Here is a 14,903-nt window from a genome sequence, read left to right on the forward strand (position 1 = left end):
ATTTAATCAAAACGCGAAAACGATTTCACTTCGTTCCTCCCTGATTTATCCTCCGATGGATTTCAAAACTGATCAAATTCTGATTAATTTAATTATCAATTAATTAATGAAGCAATCTCTACAATACTTGATCGAGATAAATGTTAAAAATGTTAAATTTTTGTTTCTCCATTCATAGAACTCTAATCATTATGAAGTAACATTGATTATGAAGTGAACAAAGTCATTTTGTAGTATTTTGATCAAAGTCATTTTTAGTGTAATTTAACTTATTTTAATCTAGTTATTATAATTTTCTAATGCCAATATAAAAATAAAGAAATGTAAAGAATTATAAATCTCCTTGTTTTTTAAAGGAATAAGAAATAATATGTTGTTTGCTAAACTTATCGATAGTTACAATAAATTATAGTTAAGATAGATTAAACAGGCCTAAAGATTGAAATTTAAATGTATGATTAATAATAGAAAGAAATATGGGCAATACAAGACAATTGAATTGTTTAAACATGTGATTTGAAGTCATTTCAATTACAGAAAATATTAGGAAAGATGAAGGGATTTTGCAAGTTTCAGAAATTATATATAGATATATATTATATATTTTGATATATAATACTCCATCGGATACAATAATACATCTGGATCTGTATGGAACAAACAGTTAGACAATGCAACATTCGCATAACTGCAAGATATACTAGCAATTTTTTTTATATCTCATATATATTTATATAATAATATATATTTCTCTCTCGTGTGTGCTTCCTGCGCGTTTCATGAAGACTTTCGGTTAAATAGGTCTTTCGATTTCTGCGAGAAAAAGAAGGTACAGCTCGTTTTTGTGCATTTGTTCCGTACGAAATATTTTTTTTTTTTCGTTTTTCGATATTCTTCAGTATTTTTTTTTTTCGTTTTTTTTTCGCTTTCTTTTTACGTTTCAAGCTTCGCCGCACGCGGGACATGTGTGCGGGTGTGACGCGTCGCACACATTTTGTTTCCTAGTAGCCCTTAAATCTTTGGAAAAAAGTGTAAAATATCCGGAAGTGTCCTTCGAGGACTGACAAATGACGGTATTCATTCATACGTGACCGAAGTCGAGGCTCTTGATGGGAAACGTGAGAGGAAAGATACCGGAATTATTTCTGTAAAATTTCTGCGACGTCGACTTCTCACCCGTGAGATAAATTATTCCTCGCAGAAAATATAAATTACACGCCTAATCCGCTTCGACTTCGTCATGTTCATTTTTTTTCTCGCCACCGTTACCCTCGAAGAATGCTCCTCTGCCAATTCTTTTTCGGCTTTATCGCTAAGAGCTATCGTCCGATTGCACCAGTCTGATACTCGAACGATCGATATTGTTTGCCTCGAAATTCGACGCCCGACAGGAGTCCTCGAGTTACACTTCGGCGTCGGGGAAAGAATGGAAAGGGCGCACGGTGTGGTCCGCGATTCTTCTCGTGCGGCGAACTCTTAATATTCATTTCATGCAACATTTATCGCGGCGCGATCGCGGTTCGCCGGGGAAAAGTCGCGGGCTCCGAACTGACTCTCGTGATATCCGTTGATATCGCCCTGGTAAAAAATTGAAATGCAAATCGACGGTAGGGTAAATGCACCACTAAATGACCGCTTAGGCGTTATCGCTTCAGCTCGATCTTTCTTTTTCTCTCTTGAGTGAAAATAAAATTTTTCGTCATGCAGTTGTCTTATTAAGTGATCCATCAGAACTGAATGTTCGCAGCTTGATTGACCTTACGCGCGTGAAAGTAATTTGAAATTTATAATGAAAGAGTGGAGAGACAAACTGTGACATTGCAGTGGAAGTGAGGACCGGCTATGGTGAGTGATCTGTCAGAATTCAAAGGAAGCGTATGACAGCCATGGATAAATAGTTCAATGATTCTTTGATAAAATCAATATCAATTTTTTAAATTATTTTATATCAATTTGTTATCAATAAAATTTAATTGCTTTATCTCATTTTTATTCGCTATCTATTTTAATAAAAATGTATTTTCAACGTGAAATTAAATTATATCCGATATTTTTCTATCCAGTTATTCAGTAGTGTATATACCCTATAATTAGAGAACAATTGAAATAAAAGATTAAAAAATGACGACGCTCTTGTTCGTCGACAAACATTATATCGAACAGATGAATTATATGTTCGACGAAAATTTATTGGCGTAATTGCACTTTGAATTAGTTATAATCGTTAAGCCAACGGTTATAATCGTTAAACTTGTTGCACTAAATTGTAATTTGTTGACCTAAAATTCCCTTGGAGCAAAGTAATTTTGTCTGCCAATTTCATCCATCTAAATAATTTCCTCTTCTTTCAGTGTAGAATAATCATGACGTAGGTTTACGAACCTCGACGACGATGGGATGTCGCGAACCGCGGAAGCGCTAATTACCTTACCTAATTTGTCGATCGATTTTAGTCTCGGTTAAAGTAAGGGTGCGTTCACATCGTTCGCCGTGGTCACACGCGAATATCCGCGAATACTCGTACGGCTATCTCGCGATGCCACGCACCCTCTCGTTCGCAATTTTTCTTTTATTCTCCGTTTTTTCGCTATTGAACACACGTATTCTTTCTCCCTGAGGCAACGTGTTCGCCGTTCCCGGCGAGCGGAAAACGACCGCGGGTACGTGATATGATGGATCGTGTGTTCACGAAACCCTCTCTCTCGTATTTAAAATACTTCAGCGATAGGATACTTCGGCGATAGCATGTCCGGGCGTACAAGGCGCTAATTGTAGCATCAAGATGAACGGTTATATAAATCCAAGAGGAAAGTACAAAAAGCTTCAGCGTTTACCGTGTATTTGCAAGAAAGAGAGAGAAAGACAGTAACAGAGAGAGAGAGAGAGAGAGAGAGAGAGAGAGAGAGAGAGAGAGAGAGAGAGAGAGAGAGAGAGAGAGAGAGAGAGAGAGAGAGAGAGAGAGAGAGAGAGAGAGAGAGAGAGAGAGAGAGAGAGAGAGAGAGAGAGAGAGAGAGAGAGAGAGAGAGAGAGAGAGAGAGAGAGAGAGAGAGAGAGAGAGAGAGAGAGAGACAGAGAGACAGAGAGAGACTCTCTATCGGAGACTTCTTGCGATAGCGTGTTTCGAACACGCTAAATATTAATGTCGCGCCAAACTCGCGTGTGGGGCGGATGATAATTCAAGTCCAAGATGGAAATTGCCGTTTTGCGCGAAACGCGTGGGAACCTCGTGCGCCTGACGTTACTCGCATGGTATCGCAAAAACTTCCTGCCGTGTCGCGTCTTCTGTTGGAAAATCGATTTTGCGCGGCACGCTCGTTATTTATCGTCGTTTATCGTCCCGCGGGAAGTTTCTCTGCGCACGACGGTTAGTTTCATTATTCGTGCTACGATAGTTAACGAAGTTAATGACTGATAGGATGGCCGGTAATGTGTATCGTCCCTGAAAGGGAATGGGGGTAAATGTATCGCCGGGAGGGAGAAACGAATTTTATTGCCTCGCTTTCCTTTTCGCGATGCAAATCGCCTCCGGGCCGCTAATCATCATTCCCGATTAAAGGAGAAACGCGGACGAAAAGATAAGTAGGACGCTATTCTTGGTTCTTCTCACCTCTTTCACGCGAAACTGCGCGAGTGACGTTTTCCCAATGCGTTCGGAAACGATTCTAAAGCAACGAGCGTCTACTGTAACTGGTAACTGGTAACTCATCTTTAAATACACCATGGAAACTTAAGCCGCATGCGGAATGCCCTAATAACGACGTGCTATTTTTGTAGCGAACGTGGCGTTGTCGCGATGGCAGTTATTGGCATGGAAATAGCGTTCCTTAACGCGACCGCGTGTACAGCCAACATTAATTCTTTCCCGCTCGAGAAACAACGTCGACATTCCTTCTAACAGAGTTTTCCCTCTTAATTTTTCAGTTTAATTCGCGCGAATGCACAATTCGCGATGGTGGAATTAATCGCGTCGCGGTTCTATTATCGCACGACAGTTATCAGATGAGAGAAATTTTCCGAGAGGATTCGTATCGCGTGTTACGTTTCTAGGGTGTTTCCCCGTAAGTCACGTGTCCCGCGGTCGTCCCGGTCGTGTGTCGCGGCCTTTTTCAAGGGTATGTAACGATTCGCCGGGTTCAACATAGGGCGCAACATGGGCTGAGCGAATCGTCCTCAGAGAGAAATTGAGATAGACAAAGACGGCGAGGAAGATACAGAAACGGAGAGGCCTTCTGCCTTCCCGAGACCTCCTAGGAAATTGACATTTGCGCGAAGGGCTCTTTACCCTAGAAACCACATTTTTTTTTCCACTTTTTTGTCACTTATGATACGAGTAAAAATTTATACAAGTTCTCCGTTGACGGTCGAAGGGTTCTGGCCGCTTTCTCGGGCTCGGTGACGTTGCATATCACCGAAGAACCGAATCGAGATCGGGTCTGCCGTTAAGAAGCAGATCGATACCGAACGCATGTTAAGGAAATAAAATAGCTTTGCAATTTTTCACTCTGTACTTCTCGTCTCGTTAGAAATAAGAGCAAAGTATAAAGTGAAAATTTATGGAGCTCCTTCGTGGCTATAAGGATATAAACAGATGTCTCTTTCCGTATGGAAATGCCATTCTTCTGCTCTTCAGAAAAGAAAGGAACGAAAAATTGAAAGTCGAAAGATATATCGTAATAATAGTAACGAAAAATGATATAAGTATAATGGGGGGGGGGGGGGGAAGGGGGTCGGTCAAATGCGTTGAAACGCGTCCTGATCGCGAAGAAGAAATTCAAGATAAAAGATTGATGGAATCACCGGGAGTTTATAAATGGCTATCCTCCTTGGTTAAGCGTTTAGAATCTAATTCGGCCGCGTTCGCCATGACAATCTCGTGATCGATTGGCGGAGTATCAATAATTTCCGCATGTCTCTCTCCATTTATGTGTCATCTGTGATCGCCGCAATCGATCTTGCATAAACTCGAACGAGAAATACGCTTCCATATTGATACGATGTTGTTTTACGATGGAGCGGAGATGGTGAGATCGTAATACGCAAATGTCTATTTACACGCAATATCATAAATATTTCGCAACAAATATAAAATTTCTGAACAACATAGGATCATTTATCATCAAGATTTGCAACATTTCTTGAAAAAATACAAGAAGAATACAAAGAAAAATACAAAAACGTTCGTATACTAATATATTTTAGATTTATTTCAATAATAAAGATGTTCTTAGAATTCTTTTAACTCAATTTGAGTATTAATTCTAAGATAAAAAATTATATATATAACTGCTGGCAAAATTGAAATTGACAAAATGTAATCATTTTGCGAATTTTGATTAAGAAAGAATCGCAAGAATTGAAAAATTGTATGTTTAATTGTACGCGGTATTTAAATGCAATTTTCGACAAATGAACTTGTTTAATCGACTTTTTATTGACAGGAGTCGACTACATTTAAATCAATGGGATCACATTAGTGTGATGCCACCGACATCGTCGGTGATCGTCACGGCTTTCTACAAGTTAAATCAACAAAACAGAAAATGTCAATCCTGATTGACGTTTTCATTAAAACGTCAATCGGTGTGCACGTCACACGTGGCGTGATCAAAGTGTGTCTAAGCGTGTATTCGCACGGAGGAGTTCTTGATAAAAGTTACAAAGCAATTAACGAGCTCTGACGCTTCCACAGATTTTTAATGACATTTTCAAGTTCACGGCGAGAGAGCGCCGATTAATTCGACGAAATTAGACGAATAAATCTTCATCACGAGTAAGGACGTCGGGAGCATAATGCTCGAGAGAGAACGAGGTGACATCTTTTTTACGATTAAATCGCGACCCCATTCCGAAACAATGAGTATTTGCATTCACATGCATTCGGCCTCGCATTGCGGGAGGGTATCCTGCGTGACTTATGTAATCCAAGGCTGCCGTGAATAAAAGGCCAGCAGTCGGCGTCGATTGACTGGCCGCCATCGCCGTCGCCACCGTGCTTGTATCAATTATCGAGCGCATATTGAAAATCGGAAACGCGTATGAAATCGGTCTTGAACCCGAACTCTCGTATCCGCGGTTTAATGCAAATATGTAAAATGCCAGCGTATCTTGCACGAACGGACTCAGTTTATTGAGAGCAGCACGCGACCTTCGCCGAGAGAGAGATAAATCGCGGTTATTATCAAAGTCCGCGCGGATTATTCCGAGGTATCTGTATTCGCGAGGCTCAAGCGAGTTTACAACGAACGATGTAATTTGTTGCAGAGTATTGATTGCGAACAGGTTGTCAACGTCCAACTCGAAAAAGAAAGGAACTTCTCGGCGAGATCATCGAATTACCGCGGGACGCGTGTCGGAAGGCCGTTTCCGCAAATATTGATTAATGTTAAACGGTCTGAATATATATGAACAATATTTTTAATTAAATACGAACGTCGGTTTGCAGCGCGCGTAACAATGCAAATTTTCCCTTGATTAATTGAACTTAATGCGATTTATGTTACTTTAGAAACTACTTCTCGCGCAAATAAAAGCGGCTTAACGTTATTAGCGGAATACGAGTTTCGTCCGTAAAAGGCATTTAAAAAAAAAACGCGTGAAGAGGCTACTGAACGGAAACGTTCTTTTCTTTCGCTTTATAACCCTCGCTTAATACCGTAAATTCACAGTGTAATTATGTGAAGAGGCGCGATGAAAGAGTCGTCGTTATCCGTACGCAGTAAGTGGTTTTATAGCACTCATGAGAAGTTAATGAGAGTTTTTGCGACATAATGGACTCTTAAAGCGACGTCGTACGCGGCAAACGTCATCGGCTGGCCGAACTTTATTTTGCGTGCAGTAATATCGTAATGAGAACTATTATTTCGACCTATGCTACTCCTGCTCGAGGAGTATATTGTATAGTATGCCAAAGTTATGTTTTAGTAATCCTCTTAAGATCGAAGTCTCTCTCATGGAAGAGAAAAGCTCTCCCACCTCCTCCCTTCTAATTCTGTGTCTGATCAATAACGACGTGTGTCACTTTGCGTTTTACTCCTGCTAAATGTATTGAAACTAGAAGCCTATCGTCGTCGAAGAGAAACAAATAACGAGTGATATTTAGAAAATGAAACGGAGAAGTATTCAAATATTTGCGTGTTCATGACAAATAAATAAATAAAATTGAATAATATTTAATTGAATAATTAAACCCACGTCCTCGAGTTTTATTTTTTTGGAGGATATATTCGTTTGAAAAGAGAATTCAGGAAATGTTAAGACTTGTATTTTTCTTCAAAATGTTGCAACATACTTACAGTATGTTTCTTGTGCAAGATCTTGTATGGAATGTGACATAAATTCCCAGTGAAATAATAAGTAAATAATAAAAAGAATTGAAGTCTTTTTCTGCAACACAAATTGATAAATTTATAAAAGCATTCCTGGAATTTTTTCGTTATTTGGCAAAATATGCTCGTTCACGGACAATATTTTCCAGGTAAAAAATGTGCATATACACAATTCATAAAATCTCAAAAGTAAATCTCTCTGCAGAAAATTTTCCTACGGACATTTTGGCACCGTTCGTAAAAAATTGATCGATCACCCGGTAGATTCCAGATAAACTTCGAATTTAGCGTTTTTCAGTTGGTTTTACTGCCGTCAGTGCGCTTTAATCTTAATTTAACCCATTCTTTGCCTCTTTCCCGGAATTGGCATCGGAAGGAGGTGAAGAATTAAAGTAAATCTAAGTTAAACTTAAATTAAAATTGACATTTACTCATGAGTACCTGAAAAGGAATCTAAAACTTGCGATTCGAGTTCAATTTTTTTAGGGATATAAACCCTATAATCCTAAATTCAAAAAAAGAAAGACACTTTATATCATTTTCATTTTTTCGAATAAATACACATGTCCCAAAACGACATAAATTTATCAAAAAATATCGCAAAGAAATTAAAAATTGTTTCACACATTTTTTGGAACTTTATGTCATTTAAATTCATGTCATTTTGTTTTTGCGTGTCTTTATAGTCGAAAATTTATGCAATCTCGTTAGTCGTGTGTTGAACAGATAAAAAAAAAAAGAATCCTTCGACCGTCGGGAGAGTCGCGCGGCTCTTTCGCTTCGCGTTGCGACGCGGCGTTTTTGTAAAGGAATCCGAAGGACTGATTCGGGATCGTGTTCTTAATATCCGGAGACGTTTAATGGCGAGACCCGCTCGATGGGGAAAAAGATCTCAGGCCGGCGAGGACGACGGCGCGTAAGGACGCCGCGCGCTCGCATAATTCGCGTTTCTCGGGAATCCGCGGAGAAATGTAGCAGTGACGCGGTGCGTGTTGACGCCGCGCGAAACCAACGCAAGGACGACGACGATTGTCCTCCCTCGTCGTCGTCTCTTCCAAAAATCGGCGACGGCTGGCTTTCTCCCGTTTTCAGGCGCCGGGGGGACCGAGCGAACCGGGGGGGGGGGGCGGTCAACATCTCGCAGGATCGAGGGCGATCGCGTGCGTGCCGGATCCTCGGGACTAGGACGACTAGGACTTGGCCTTGTCGCTCTGTGCCTTGTCGAAGCCGTCGATCAGCGTCTCGATGATGAACTTGATCGTCAGCTTGTAGATGTTCTCCACGTTCTCCGAGTATCGGTCCTCCAACGTACGTTCCACCGCATCCAGAAACGGTTTCTCAATTTTCTGAAAGCAGAGCGTTCCGTCATCTGTCAGATTAATGTACTTTCGCTGGGGCATAATTTAAAATCTGCATGAAATGAAAAAAAAAACGACTATTTTTGGAAGACTGAATTTATATTATAAAAAATTTTCTAGTTTTATTAAAACTGAAAAATCTTGTTAATTATATTAATATTAGTCTAAAAATTATTTCAAGTAAATCATCATTCAGTAATTGCTTTTAGTAATTGCTTTTGATATAATGCTAAGGAAATGTCATTTATAATCTTTTTCTAAATGAAATGAAAAACTGATTTTGCGAAGTGATTCTGTAGTTTTATGTTTTGTAATTCTCTTTCTTTCTTTGGTTAAATGATTTGATACTATAAATCTTGACTTGATTTAAATTTATCTTAAGTGCTAATGAAATTGTAGCTATCACGGTCATTCTTAGGTTGTGAAGGAAGGTAATGTCGATATGGTGAATATTTAAGCCTCGATCCATTTCCAGCGCCATAGTCATCGACAATACGAAGACCGGCGATTGAATCAACGATTGTGTTGCGATCGTCATATTCACGGCTCACAATGGACCTTGTAGGATTGTCCGACAGGAATTATCAATCCTATACAGTAACTAAATCCACGGGACTTAGACCGGAAAGGAGAGCAAACCGGATTTGATTTCGTGCCAAGAGATTGAAACCGTGGACAAGCATTTCATATTGAGAATAATCGCTTTGGTAAACCTTTAAAGATAACTTCTCTTCGTAAAGATAACTTTATTTTTATCCGCAGGATATAAAAATCTTTAAATCACATAAAAGATTGCATGTACATATATATATGCATTTCGAGAAGAAACAACAAAATCAAATTATTCTTGATCGAGACTAATTCCAAAGATTGTCTTATAAAATATATAGTAATATATAATAATAATAACAACAGCAACAATAACTTAATAACTTAATTATGCAATTACTCTATTTTAAAAATGTAATATCGCTTTTTATTAATTTTACTTCAAATCTTTTGTGTCTACTTTTAATCACATTTTTAAATATTCTTACACTTGCCTTTTTCTATCTAATTCTTTTATTTCTTTTCTTTGGACAGAAGATAAAGTGACGCGGAAAGCGTCTCTAGCATACGACTTCTTTCTCACGTGTACAAAGAAAATTTCGTTTCGATCGACGTAATAAAAGACTTCTTGCATGCATACGTTTCGAGAAATATTACTTCTGCAGGCTTATATGTAACGATTCTTTTTTTTATTTTATATTGCGTGGATTATTATTTATTATCACGCAAATACATTTTACTAATTCGATAATATTTATTATTATCTACATTCTTGATAAAAATTAAAAATTATTATCATGTAATTTTATCTTTCCACAAAGGCATAAATTTCAAATATTATATTTGTATAATTATAAAAAGTGTATAAAAAGATTAAATTATAATATTTATTCATAAATTACATACATTGAGTAAGATTTATTTATAAAATAGATAATAAATAAAATCGATATTTTCACTTAAATATCAAATCTATTGAGAAAATCATGTATTCAATGTGACGAATTGCTAGTTGATTCAATGTTTACGATTAATTAATATAATCATATTGGGGAAATTCATTCTCGCATTAAAATGTAATTAATTCAATAAATCCAACATTTGTTTGTACATGAATAGCTGTCAGGTGTATATATTTAACCAAGCAGAATTATTAAGTGTATAATGTTCAAATATATATATATATATATATAATTAAATTTCGAAATATTAGTTTCCTTAATTTTCTTCATTTCAATCATAATAAAAAAAAATACGATTTTTCTCTCATATTATTTAATTATTCGTTTCACAGAGTACCAATTTACAATTGAATCGGACGCTAGAAGTTATAAACATTATATTGATTTTCATATTTTGCATTCGAACTATTTTTGACTGTATATAAGAGAATCGTAAATAAAATTATGAAACATTTAAAAGTCTTATGAGAAACGGTTGCCCTTTTTCAGATATTTCTGCAATTCGCACGAATCAAATCGGAGTCAGAATATGAATTATTCCGTGTTTGTCTCTTTCGTAATAGTATTCATATTTTACAAAGACATTTTCGATTAAAAAATTTTTATCCTGTATCGACCAGTTTATATTAAAGCAACTTTATTTTAGTTTTTGGATAAGAAATATGCAGATAACAAATGTGTTTTTTGCGAAAATCCAAATATCGTAAAATGAAATTTTAACATTTTTTCTCTTGTTCTTGCGATAATTTTGATATTTATTTCACCAGCTATTTTCAAATTGTTAAACATAAAAATAATTAAAAAAGAATTTTTTTTTATTAGATATCACACAGGGCTGCAGTGTGCTGCAAACAAATGGCGAACACCAGCTGTGCGGTGGATTATGAAGGAACCACGAGGGAACAAAATACCGACATATTATAGTGATGTTGTAGGATAAAGTCTAAACATTTATTATTCAATCTCTTTCGCTGCGAATTTTTCTTCTTTGCAAAAGGAGGCATAAATTTAATGGGAAAATGCAATGCGTATAGTAAAATGTTAAACGAGAAACCAAATATCTAATAACTAATGAAACCAAATATCTAATAACTAATGAAACCAAATATCTAATAACTAATGAACGAAAATTGAAATATAATCAACAATATGTGCTGGTAATAATTTCATCTTAAATTCTAATATATATTAATTTAGATAAATTATCACATTTTTTTATATTTTTAGTAATAAATTTAATATTATTTATTTTGGCAAAAATGGAAAGATAAAACATAAATTACTATTTTCTAATTAATTAAGGTTTGCCATTCTATTTTTATACGTGATATTAAGTATATTTCTCCGTGATTAATTCTATTATTCTAAGTTATAAATTCGTCTTACATACAAATTTTATTAATTATTAATTGTGTCAATTGTATTCATGTTAACATAACAGTATATGTAATTTAATAATAATCTCAATGCGTATTTTTAAGTCGTCAATATAATATTTGTGGAACAAGTTAGTAGTTATAAGAGATTCTTTGAATTAAATATTCGAGAAATGTCTAAAAATATCCAAAAAATGTCGGAAAAATGTCGAAAAATATCCGAAAAATTTCTGAAATAGGTCCGAAAAATACCCGAAATATATTGAAACAATGTTCGATAAATATCTAAAAAATGTTATAGTATATAGTAATATCACGGGTCGAATGATAAGAGTCTCAAGTTATTACGATCTAACAGCACTAGTTTAGAGGAATGTACTACAAACGGATGTTCTATCATTTACAGACTACATGTTTGTATATTGAGAGAATTATTAGTATAATAATATAGTAATAATATTGATTACGAGCACTTAAGTATTTTAATATTTACTTCTACATTAACAGAAACTCTTTTTTCTTTTATTTTTATTCAAAATTATTTCAAGTTTTACACAACATTCTTATTCTGAGTGCGCGCGCGCGCGCGCGCGCGTGTGTGTGTGTGTGTGTGTGTGTGTGTTTGTGTGTTGATAAAGATAAATGATAAATAATGCTGGTATAAAGCTGGATAAATCTATGGTTAGCATTCACAGTTTGTCTTAATTATAAGACTTTAAGTAATAGATGCTAATACAATGTTGTAATTGATTATATCTTAAATCTTATTTACATCTTGAATCTGTAAAACAATATTAAATAAGAGAGTAAACTATAAATATTGGTCTATATATTAATAGAAGAAAAAAGAAATCAAATCAAATCAAATTAATCAATTGAAAATTTCAATAACTTGTAAAATTTATATGTTATATGTTATCAAAAATATACAATGTCAGAGAATAAATGTCATGCGCTTGATGATATTCTAGTATTTTTAGTATAAATAAAAAAAAATGTGTGAGACAACACAAAGTATGTTTCCTAGTGTACTATAGAAATTAAATGTGTCACGCATTAAGAGTTAAACGTCCACATTATTAGCAACGCAACGAAAGTTTGTATCACATTTACGTCATTATACTTTAATTGTGTATAAATCTTCTACTTGGTGACAAGTCCTGAAATAGTTTACAGTGTCTCCCAAAAGTTTCCACTCTCTTTGATTTACATGTTGTGAGAGATAAGCGCGACACAAAGAGAAAATGTTCACCGAAAGATGTGAGACATATTTCCGACGAGTGAGAAATTTTCGCGCGTTTTCTCGGTATATTCTAAGATAAATCACCAACGTTTTCTGCATGGCATGCCGTCAATCAAGTTGCTTATGTAAAAATATATTTTTGCAGAAAGTAATATAAATATTTCAAATACTTAATTTTTAAAATAGCTATACTAAAAAGTTATTGATTGTTGAAAATGTATATAAAAAACTTCTTTCAATATTTCTTTTTAATTTTTTCAAATATTTCTTGTAAATGTATACCGTTATGTGTGTACAATAATAAGAAAGCCAAAAATAAATCATTGACTATATTACATTTAAAATATTAAAGCTAGTCTTGGGTAACATTATTCTATTTCTCTTCCAATCATATTACACATTGTCTCATTTTCTCCCCTAAGTTAATAGTTCAATAACTGGGACACACAAAGTATCGCGTATTCATGCCGTATTCATGCGTCGCGCATGACAGAGTGCGTGAGGGTGATTTCCTTTCGAGGAGGACTCACCCAAAAGTACTGTCGGTTGAAGCCGGGAATCTTCGTGTGAGAGGCTCCGACTTCGTGAAGATACGTCAGGAACGCGTCCATATCGTCCAGGCTCTTGATACCTTCGTCGAGGGTGGACATGACCGTTTTCGCATGCTCGGCCAGTTCCATGCTCGTCGCCTGCTGCTCTTTTGTCTTCATATCTTGGAACTTTGTAAACATATTTAGCAATTCCGCGTTCTCCTCAAATAATCTGAAATTATAACGATACGCAGTGCCATTAAAGAATTGTGAATATGCTAATGATTTAGTGATATTTGACAATTTGACAAAATTAAAATTGAATTAAAAATACGTAAAAGTTTTAGTTATACTTTGGTATAACTGGCTTTTTATATTTTATGTAAAATATTTACAAAATTGTAAATGTAAATCCTACGTAAAAAATTAAAAATGTAAGAGAGATTGTCTTAGATACAGTTATCGATTAGTTATATTAGAATAATTATAAAAAAAAAATCTAATATTGATATATAAAATGATTTGCAGATGCATTGGAGGGAAAATTTAGACGTGGTTAAATAAAATACTTTACAAATTGCAATTTATGGCTTGAAATGCACAATCGTCAAAGCTAGAGCTGTAAACCAATTTTCTGATACTAAGAACGTTGAGAAGGAGCACAGCATTTTCCATCGAAAATTCAAGAGATACAAGAAGTTGGAGCAAAGTAGCTAAGAGATTAAAGAAATGTAGGACGTTTTTAATAACTTCATCAACTCGCGCCCATTCCACAAGAAGCGTAAATTTCAAACTTAATTCTCCAGTGAGTCGAGATGAATCTCTCTTTTCCTACCGATACTTTTCAAATGTATTCGGCAAGTCCCAAGACGTTCGCGTGCAAAAACACACACACACACACACACACACACACACACACACACACACACACACATCACCAATCTGCATACAGAAATGTATCCTCCATTTCTTTCAAAGTGCCTAACATTCCATGATATCTCTCCAAGATATCTTCTATTTTTCACTGATCGAGAGATATGACCATAGGGACAAAACAGGGTAACATCCCTTGAATTCTTCGTGTTGCATCGTCGACGTATCGACGAGAAAAAAAATCGCGGAAGAAATGCGCAATTTGTTTCAATACTAATACATTTACATCTGTTAATTTACTTGGGACATTCATTTCCCTTTCTTGTACGTGATATGACATTTAATGCATATAAAAATATAACCATCGATTTTATTTAGTATTGAAGGAGGATTCCAACGTTCGTATTTGCCAAAGTATTAATCTGTCAACGAATGTACGTAGGGAGTCAATCGGAATTTATTTTGTTGCGATCTTTGCGCGCATAGTTTTCTTTTCTCTTCTTCGTATACACAGCTCTTTCGACACGGCACGCAAAAATTCAGTTAACTTCTTTTTTTGTAAGTTTTGCACTCGTTGAGATAACGAGTTCACGTGGGCCTCGTTCTAGCAGCTCGACAAAAATGTTTTCGTTCCGCGGATGGCAGGTTGCTCTCAGCCATTCATGAAATGCCTCTTTGTACAACGAG

At 35.8% G+C, this 14,903-nt stretch overlaps 1 protein-coding gene across 1 annotated transcript in view; it reads right to left on the minus strand.

The window, feature by feature from the left end:
• Nucleotides 1-579: 579 nt before the first annotated feature.
• LOC105431137 (neuroglobin) overlaps nt 580-14,903 on the minus strand; it is a 34,116-nt gene continuing 19,792 nt past the window's right edge. Inside the window, exons 2-3 of the mRNA XM_011645138.2 lie at nt 13,344-13,575; nt 580-8,671 (exon numbers count right to left, since the gene is read on the minus strand). Of these exons, the coding sequence (XP_011643440.1) occupies nt 8,516-8,671; nt 13,344-13,575 (388 nt within the window). The 3' untranslated portion in view covers nt 580-8,515. The remainder of the gene's footprint in view (nt 8,672-13,343; nt 13,576-14,903) is intronic.

Source organism: Pogonomyrmex barbatus, unplaced genomic scaffold (genome assembly GCF_055798465.1).
Source record: "Pogonomyrmex barbatus isolate J1 unplaced genomic scaffold, ASM5579846v1 scaffold2, whole genome shotgun sequence".
NCBI lineage: Eukaryota > Metazoa > Arthropoda > Insecta > Hymenoptera > Formicidae > Pogonomyrmex > Pogonomyrmex barbatus.